Source organism: Pteropus alecto, unplaced genomic scaffold (assembly GCF_000325575.1).
Source record: "Pteropus alecto unplaced genomic scaffold, ASM32557v1 scaffold67, whole genome shotgun sequence".
Classification (NCBI taxonomy): Eukaryota; Metazoa; Chordata; class Mammalia; order Chiroptera; family Pteropodidae; genus Pteropus; species Pteropus alecto.
The window spans coordinates 4,542,774-4,552,234 of NW_006441061.1; the positions used below are offsets into that span (position 1 = coordinate 4,542,774).

Here is a 9,461-nt window from a genome sequence, read left to right on the forward strand (position 1 = left end):
TTGTCTGAATATGATTTTTGTGGGGGGGAGGCTGCTGGGGTTATTTTTTTTTTTTTTTTTTTTAATGCCTACAGCACCTGGTCTTCCTAGGTGGTCTCCCATCCAAGTACTAACCAGGCGTGACCCTGCTTAGCTTCCGAGATCAGACGGGATCGGGCACGTTCAAGGTGGCATGGCCGTAGACTGGGGTTATGCTTTTTCCATGCAAATATCTGAGTGCCAGTCCTGTTAGTAGACCCCCATTCTTCCCCTCTGACCTGCAAAGCCAACTCTGTCAGGTTTAAGTTGCCAGAAATTTGGGAGGCCGTTTCTAGGCTCACTCTTCTGTTTCTCTATTCCCCATCTATCCCCACACCACACCACAGTGTCTGAATTTCTGTGGCTTTGTAGCGAGTCTTAATACCTGATGGGGTATCTCCTCCCACCTTATTCTTCCAAATTGTCAGCTATTCTTGATCCTTTGGAATAGTGATTTTTAAAATCATTTTCCTTAATTACCTGAGTAACATATGCTCATAATAGAAAATGGAGGTAAGTTTGGAGTGAAGAGGTTATAAACAGCAGTCTAATCTTACTACCAAGATGTTTGAATATGTATGTATGTATTTAACATAAAAAAACTTATTGAGGAACAGTTACTCTATTACAGTTTTGTTACCTACTTTTTGCATTTGACATACTTTGGAGGTCTTCTCATGTCATCAAGTGTTTGGATAACTTGTTTTCATTATTTCATAATATTCCATCATCTGATTAGATAAGTGCTTAACCGGTTAGTCACCCAGTAATAGGCATCTGGATCGTTTCTAATTTTCCCGGGGCATAAATAACATTGTGGAACATTCTTGTAACCGAGTCTTTGTTCTAGAGTCTTACGCAGACAGTTGCCATCCTCCGTGGTACCACCTCTCCTTCCTGGGCTTGGCCCAGTTCAGTGAACCTTTATTCCACTGTCTGTATTACAAGCTCTGCACAAGGGCTGGGATGAGTCTGGAGTGTCACTGTCCAGCGGGGCTCCCAGCCTCCCCACCCGACCCCTCAGTGGCCTCGTGCCCTCTGCCTCCTGAGCTTCCTCTGGCGCAGACAGGGTCTCCCACCTTGAAGGTGGGCATTAATCCCTGATCTCTAGGAGGGCCCAGTCTCCAGCTTAAAGCGATGCACGTGTTCTGGAGGAAGGCAAGTTAGCTGGACCAGAGCTCAGAGGACAGCGGGGCACAGTGCCTCTTAGTTTTCTCTCAGCTGCCCTGATTTCAGCCCTTAGTCTCTGTCCTCTATCCAGGGTACTCTCCAGATTCTCCATCTCCTGAGGCAGGGAGACCTGACCTGACCCAGCTCCCTATCGCCCTCCCGAAATCACCCTCTTAAAGCTGCAAAAGAACACCTGGTCCCCACCCCTGAGGGCCATTTTTTCTTTTCTTTTGAGGCCATATTTATTTTAAATTGTATACTCTTTTTCCAATCACAGAGATAATGCATGCTGGTAAAAAGTGCAGTTTCCTTTCATTCTGCCTCCTGTTCCCACTCTAAGAGGGAGCCCCTCCCCACCCTGCACGGAATGTTGGTCAAGGGTTTATCAAAATGGGATTATATTAATTCATTATTCCGGATCTTGCTTTTTTTCCAAAATGACATTACGCACAGAGCTACATAATTCCATTGAAAAGGCCCTGTTGCATTCTAGTGGCTTCTTTTACGAACCAGGATGTGGTGTTGCATGCCCACCTTGTGCGGGCTCTGCCTAACTCTGCCCCTGCCAGGTGTCTGTGAGCCCATGGATGTTTTTCCTCTTTCCATTTCTGTCCTCCATGCTTTGGTTCTGTGCATGTTTATTCATTCATCATGAGTCTGTTGAAGTCAGGATTGCCCTGGGGGGCCAGGCCCTTGTCTCTTTTAGCCCCATTCCACAGACAGGGGAACTGAAGTCCAGAAAGGTAAAGTCATCTGCCCAATGTCACTCCACTACTGAGTGACAGAGCTCAGAATGGCCCCAGCATCTCCCTACCTCTAAGCTCACCTTACTGCCATTGGGGCTTACTATCCACCTGTCCGGGGTCCCCCACAAGTGGTTTGGGAAACCCCATCTGATAATCCCGTGCTTGGCAGCGCATATGTTACCTCCCCTGCTTGATGGATGGAGAAAACAAGGTGCCAAGAGGGGAAGACATCCTAGCTCTTGGTCAGCGCCCCACTCCCCTGCTGGCTGTAGTAATGAATGGCCAGGACAAGGGGGTATCTGGTCCACAGCCAGAGCCCTGCCCTCTGGCTGGGGGCGGTCCGTAGTCAGTGCAGTGGGAGGCATCCGGGGCAGGCAGAGGCCTGGGGTCGCATACCCCTTGGCACCTGGAATTAGCTCTTTTACACAATGTGGGCACAGCTATGACAGTTCTCTGCTCCCTTCCAGTCAGGGAAACAGACCCTGGCGGAGAGGCCATTCCACGCCTCTGCTAGGAGGAAGTGCTGGCCCTGGAGGGCTGAGTGCAGGGAGGAGATGAAAGTGCTGCCCTCAGGAAACGCCCTGGAAGGCCTTTCCATGAGTGCAAGAAAAAGTCCCCACTCACACGACTGCCCCTTCCCCTTCCGTGCCCTCTTGAAAGGCCTCTGAGAGGTGCCGCTTGTCTGGGCTCCACTGCACCGCACGTCTGGGTGTGAAGGAAGCCTCTGTCACAGGCGGTGCGAAGTCGGCAGCTGACTTATCTCCCTGAGCCTCGGTTTCCCTGTCTATAAAATGGGCATGAGGAATATTATTCGGCCTTAAAAAGGAAGGAAGTTCTGACGCACGTGACAACACAGATGAACCTGAGGCTATTAAGTAAAATAAGCCAGACACAGAAGGACAAATATTGTGTGATTCTATGGATATGAAGTACCTAGAGTTCTCAGGTTGATAGAAACAGAAAGTAGAATGGTGATTGTCAGGGACTGAGGGGAAGTCATTGTTTGATACGGACAGGGATTTGGTTTTGCGAGATGAAAAGCGCTCTAGTGATGGGGGTGGTGATGGTTGCACGACAATGTGAACGTACTTAATGCTACAGAACTATACGCCTGAAAGCAGGTGAATTTTTCATTGTATGTATTTTACCACCATAAAACAAATATGAGAAAAAAAAACAGGCACCAAAACAATGTGCTCCTCCTGGGCTTGTGAGACTTCTGGGCTTGGCTTTTAGTCGTCAGTGTCAGAATGAGGAGCTGCTGTAACTGGGGTGGGGGGGCTTAGGTGACTCACCCTGAGTCACCCAGCTCCTGGGGCGGGTCCCTGCACTGGCACTCCCTACCTGTGGGGGATCTGTCGCCTCCTCCAGGGCCTTCGGGGTTGAGCAACTTCCTCCCTTTGCCGCTGCAGCCTGGTGAGCCCCAGTGCATCTGAAACTGAGGCTTCCCCGCCCCCCTGCTGCACCCTGCGGCCCGTGCCCACTTTGGCCCTATCCCCCTCTCAGGCGCTCTCTTGAGACCCTCTGAGTTTATTGAGCACCCACTGTGTGCTGAAGACTCCTATCCCTAAGGAGCACTTCGTCTCTCCCAGGTGACAGGAGGTCGAAGAGAGTTGACACCAGCCAAAACTGCCTGCCCCTCTCTGTAGAGTGCTGTAGCAGCATGCAACCCCATGGGCTCTTCCCGGCAGCCCCGTGAGGCTACCTGCCACTGTGTCTGTGCAGAGCCCGAGGCTGGAAGCCCGTGAGGAGCTTGCCCACGGCCCACCTTCTTGGAGTGCTTCCCAGCAGGAAGCTGGCATCCATCTCTCCTGCTGTAGCCACAGCCACTTCTGCCCACACACGGGTCCAGTTATTCTGTCCCTCCCACTCCTTCCCACGCGCTCACTGGACCGAGAGGCCCTGAGGTGGGAGACACAGCTTGGTCACTTTTATTGCCCCTACAGGACCAAGCCAGGGGCTGAGCAGGGTTCAGGATGTGCTTCGAGACCAGGTGTTGGGGGTGTAGTCAGGGTAAGAGCCAGGCATGCCAGGACAGAACGGACCGGGCTGTTTCCCGCCTCTCTTAGCCTTGAGTTTCCTCACCTGGAAACGAAGTGGTGAACAATTCCCACAGAACCTGGAGTCAGGAAGGCAACATGCGCAAAGCTCGGACAGCAGGGCCCAGAGGCACCGCCTCCCTGTGAGACTGGGTGTTCTCCAGGCTCCTGACACACCACTCCCCCTCCGAAACTGAGGTTGCGACCACATCCTGCCCCTGTGGTAAACTGCCCCCAGCCTCCATGCTTGGCATCCTGCCGTGGCGCACTCATTCCAGACTCTCCAGGGCAGGCCGTCACAGGCCCTCAGGCCCTCTCCTTCCCCCACCTCCCTTCCGGTCCTCAGATGTGGGGCGCCTGCCTGGATGTGGACTTGGGGAGCCAGGAAGGGAGGGACGAGTGTCTGGGTGTCTCTCGGCTGGACGCCAGCCGCGTGATTCAGCCGGCCCTCCCCTGGAGTGCCACTTTCCCAGGTGTGTGGGTGGTGTGAGGAGCCAGCTGCTCATTAGAGGGCCCAGGCCTTCCTGTGGGGTGGGGGCGCTGCCCCTGGCCTGTGCATCCTGGCCTCACCAGGAGAGCCGACCCTGGGTCGGAGCCACCCCAGGGCAGTGGTGGTGTCTGCTGGCCCTGCGGTGACCTGAGCTCTGGGAACCCCGGGGAGCGGGGAAGCTGCATTCTGCAGCTCACTCCACTTCTCTGGTACCACTGGCTTGGGGGCCTCTGGGCAAGTGGACAGCAAGGCCACACGGTGGGGAGGTGGGGGGATAGGCCGGGCCTTGGCCTCAGCTCTGCCCTCAGTAGCAGAGTGACGTTGGGCAGGTGACTTCAGCTCTCTGAGCCTTAGTTTTCCCCATCTGTGGAATGGGGCCCAAGATAGGTCTTACATGTAGGCATCGAAGGGGACTCCATGGTGAAGACTAGCCTGGTGCCTGACACACATTCATCTCAAGAAGCCGGATTCCCTCACAGGGTCCTGGTTTGCTTTTCTCCTGTCCTCTCTGCCCATCCCACAGTGCCCGGGAAGGGCGGGAAGGGCAGTTTGAGACCCTGCTTTATGAAGAGTTCATTACTATTGTCACTTGTATTATCAAAAATATAGGTGGCCCAGTCCCATAACCTGGGCACCCTTGTTCCTCTCCCAAGAGAAACAGACCCATTTGTCAAAACACAGGTATTTAAACATTGGTTTAAAATCTAGGTTAGAAAATAGGGTGTAAAGTAAAGTCACAATTTGATTTAAAAATATATACATACAGAAAGGACTGGAAGATTATTACTCATTGAAAAATTAATGGCGAGTAACCCTAGGTAGTGTTTTTACAGAGGATTGCAATTTTGTCCTTATGCTTTTTAAGGACAAAAAAATTTCCCAGGCGTTATTCTGTGAACATCTAGTACCTTTTCTATCTCGTGACATCTTACAGACAGTGCTCTATAAGAGCAATGCACCTTGGCAGGGCCACCACGGACGGACGGATCCCTTCCCCACGTTCATGTTATTGCACATCTCCTGCATGTCACTGGCTAGGTTTCCTGAAGGTGGCTTCTTATCCAGCGTTTCCCAAACTTGGCCAATCATTAGTGTCACTGAAGTCACATGTTAAAAAATCAGATTCTCCGGCTCTACCTGACACCTGTCGAACTGAACTCTCCGGGGGGAGGAGCTGCTGCTGCCCGTTTTTAATTTCCTTACGCACACGTGGATGCACACAGCCAGGGGTGATTTCACATAAATACATACTTGTGATTGTGTCATCCAGCTTCAGGCGGAGAACGGTCCTGTTCTCTTGTCCTTTCCCTCGGCCACCTCCCCACGGAGCCTGTCATTACACCTACCGTGTGTGTGTGTCCTTCGGTTTCCCCCAGCGCTCCCAGAATCCTGTATGGACATAACTACATGCACTCACGTGGGAGTTGATAATCCTGTTTGTTTTACAAAAGTGAGTTCATGTTAAGTCCTTCCTTCTGCATTTGGCTTTTCTCACACTTCACAGAAGTCCTTTCAGGTCACCGGCACAGCTTTGTGGCAGCTGGTTTCGCGTGAACTGGGCATTTTCAATAAGCCCCCTGGTCAGCCTGATCGTTAAGAGGCTGGGGTCTAGATAGGAATTCCTGAATGCTCTTGCTGGAATGCGGGGGGCCTCTGTCAGGCCGAACTGGCGATCTGTCAGCGTGGGCCCTGACCTTGTGCTGTCCTCCTGTCTGTTAAATGGGGAGGGTGTCTGCCTTCCCTCACAGCTGGTGGCCACATGGTTTCTAGAGAAAGGCCGATTTTGAGGGCCACCCGTGAGTGGCAAAGCTGACTCCCAGGTAGACTTGAGGTGGAATTTTAGACATGTCCACTGTCCCCTTCCTCTGACACCCTGGATCCCAGAAAGCCAGGCCACCCTGCGGTAACCCCCGTCCTGTGGGTCCCTTTCAGGTTGAACCATGATTCCGGTGACAGAGCTCCGCTACTTTGCGGACACGCAGCCAGCGTACCGGATCCTGAAACCGTGGTGGGACGTGTTCACCGACTACATCTCCATCGTCATGCTGATGATCGCGGTCTTTGGGGGCACGCTGCAGGTCACCCAGGACAAGATGATCTGCCTGCCTTGTAAGTGGGTCACCAAGGATTCCTGCAACGACTCGTTCCGGGGCTGGGTGGCCCCTGGCCCAGAGCCCACCTACCCCAACTCCACGATCCTGTCCGCTCCTGACACGGGCCCCACAGGCATCAAATACGACCTGGATCGGCACCAGTACAACTACGTGGATGCCGTGTGCTACGAGAACCGCCTGCACTGGTTTGCCAAGTACTTCCCCTACCTGGTGCTTCTGCACACGCTCATCTTCCTGGCCTGCAGCAACTTCTGGTTCAAGTTCCCGCGCACCAGCTCGAAGCTGGAGCACTTTGTGTCTATCCTGCTCAAGTGCTTCGACTCGCCCTGGACCACGCGGGCCCTGTCGGAGACAGTGGTGGAGGAGAGCGACCCCAAGCCGGCCTTCAGCAAGATGAATGGCTCCATGGACAAGAAGTCATCCACAGTCAGCGAGGACGTTGAGGCCACCGTGCCCATGCTGCAGCGGACCAAGTCTCGGATCGAGCAGGGCATCGTGGACCGCTCGGAGACGGGCGTGTTGGACAAGAAGGAGGGGGAGCAGGCCAAGGCGCTGTTTGAGAAAGTGAAGAAGTTCCGGACCCATGTGGAGGAGGGGGACATCGTGTACCGCCTCTACATGCGGCAGACCATCATCAAGGTCATCAAGTTCATCCTCATCATCTGCTACACTGTCTACTACGTGCACAACATCAAGTTCGACGTGGACTGCACCGTGGACATCGAGAGCCTGACGGGCTACCGCACCTACCGGTGTGCCCACCCCCTGGCTACGCTTTTCAAGATCCTAGCGTCCTTCTACATCAGCCTGGTCATCTTCTATGGCCTCATCTGCATGTACACACTGTGGTGGATGCTGCGGCGCTCCCTCAAGAAGTACTCGTTCGAGTCCATCCGCGAGGAGAGCAGCTACAGCGACATCCCCGACGTCAAGAACGACTTTGCCTTCATGCTGCACCTCATCGATCAGTATGACCCGCTCTACTCGAAGCGCTTTGCCGTCTTCCTGTCGGAGGTGAGTGAGAATAAGCTGCGGCAGCTGAACCTCAACAACGAGTGGACACTGGACAAGCTGCGGCAGCGGCTCACCAAGAACGCGCAGGACAAGCTGGAGCTGCACCTCTTCATGCTCAGCGGCATCCCCGACACCGTGTTCGACCTGGTCGAGCTGGAGGTGCTGAAGCTTGAGCTGATCCCAGACGTGACCATCCCGCCCAGCATCGCCCAGCTCACGGGACTCAAGGAGCTGTGGCTGTACCACACGGCGGCCAAGATCGAGGCGCCCGCCCTGGCCTTCCTGCGCGAGAACCTGCGGGCTCTGCACATTAAGTTCACGGACATCAAGGAGATCCCGCTGTGGATCTATAGCCTGAAGACGCTGGAGGAGCTGCACCTGACGGGCAACCTGAGCGCCGAGAACAACCGCTACATCGTCATCGACGGGCTGCGCGAGCTCAAGCGCCTCAAGGTGCTGCGGCTCAAGAGCAACCTGAGCAAGCTGCCGCAGGTGGTCACGGACGTGGGCGTGCACCTGCAGAAGCTGTCCATCAACAATGAGGGCACCAAGCTCATCGTCCTCAACAGCCTCAAGAAGATGGTGAACCTGACAGAGCTGGAGCTGATCCGCTGCGACCTGGAGCGGATCCCCCACTCCATCTTCAGCCTCCACAACCTACAGGAGATCGACCTCAAGGACAACAACCTCAAGACCATCGAGGAGATCATCAGCTTCCAGCACCTGCACCGCCTCACCTGCCTTAAGCTGTGGTACAACCACATCGCCTACATCCCCATCCAGATCGGCAACCTCACCAACCTCGAGCGCCTGTACCTGAACCGCAACAAGATCGAGAAGATCCCCCCCCAGCTCTTCTACTGCCGCAAGCTGCGCTACCTGGACCTCAGCCACAACAACCTGACCTTCCTCCCCGCCGACATTGGCCTCCTACAGAACCTCCAGAATCTGGCTGTCACGGCCAACCGGGTGAGTGGCCCAGCCGTGGCTCCACACGCAGGCTGGAGGGTGGGCAGGCTGGTTGGCCGGCCATGGCTCGGGGTGGGGGTGCTCAGGAGGCCCACTGTCTCGGGACCTCACCTCTGGTCCCCAGAATTGCCCAGAAGGAGCTTGTTAAAGTACAGATTTCCCTGGGCCCCTGAATCAGGGTGTCGGGCTGGGAGCCTGTCTCCTCCACAGAATGCTGCAGGGTTCTGCCAGGAGGGGTGGTGTTGTCAGGTGGGGCCTGTCCCCAAGGTCCCCTAACAGGGGTTCCTCGTGGGCAGGGATGTGCAGGGGCAGGAGGTCCAAGGCCTGTGGTCCTCTCATTCTCCTGGGGCTGGGTTAGGGGAGGTGGGACTTAGCCTGGAGCTGGCAGTACCTTTTTCAGCTTGTCCAGGGCCAGATTTAGAGCTGGAGGACCAATCTGGGTTCACTGGGGACAGACACTGTGTGGAGGCTGCCGCCCACCGAGGTGGAGCCAAACCGTCTCCACAACTCCTAGTACCGCTCTCTCCCTACTCCCCTCTGCGTTTGGGGGTGGTGGAGAGCAGAGTTAGACTTAGTTGGAGCTGCATTATCTCTGGAGAGGAAATCGTTGCAAACCGTTGAGGACTGGCAGTGTGGGAGGCCACACCCTAGAGGCACCCTCGAGACTGTTGGCGGTCCCTACGTGGTGGTGCCTGTGCACCAGCCCTTAGCCTGGCCTGGAAAAGCCCCCACCCAAGGGCCTGTTCACAGAGGCAGGCGGGTGGAGTTGAGAGAGGGTGTTCCTGTGGCTTTGTGGTCTGGCCTCTGCAGTGGAGACAAAGCCACAGCTGCTGGCGAGACCTGCCTCTGCCCACCCCTGCTGGGGACCTGCAGGGAGATTGACATTGGAAGAAACGGGTCT

The 9,461-nt window shown here is 54.8% G+C and overlaps 1 protein-coding gene and 1 non-coding gene across 4 annotated transcripts in view; one reads left to right on the forward strand and one right to left on the reverse strand.

The window, feature by feature from the left end:
• The window catches only part of LRRC8A (leucine rich repeat containing 8 VRAC subunit A), a 27,078-nt gene that overhangs the window by 12,094 nt on the left and 5,523 nt on the right, over positions 1-9,461 (forward strand). For all 3 annotated transcript variants that reach the window (XM_006918039.3, XM_025051131.1, XM_025051130.1), the window contains exon 3: positions 6,396-8,560. In XM_006918039.3, the coding sequence (XP_006918101.1) occupies positions 6,404-8,560 (2,157 nt within the window). In that variant the 5' untranslated portion in view covers positions 6,396-6,403. The remainder of the gene's footprint in view (positions 1-6,395; positions 8,561-9,461) is intronic.
• On the reverse strand, positions 66-184 carry LOC112484854. Its single transcript, XR_003048261.1, has one exon. It is a non-coding gene; the product is annotated as a 5S ribosomal RNA (ribosomal RNA).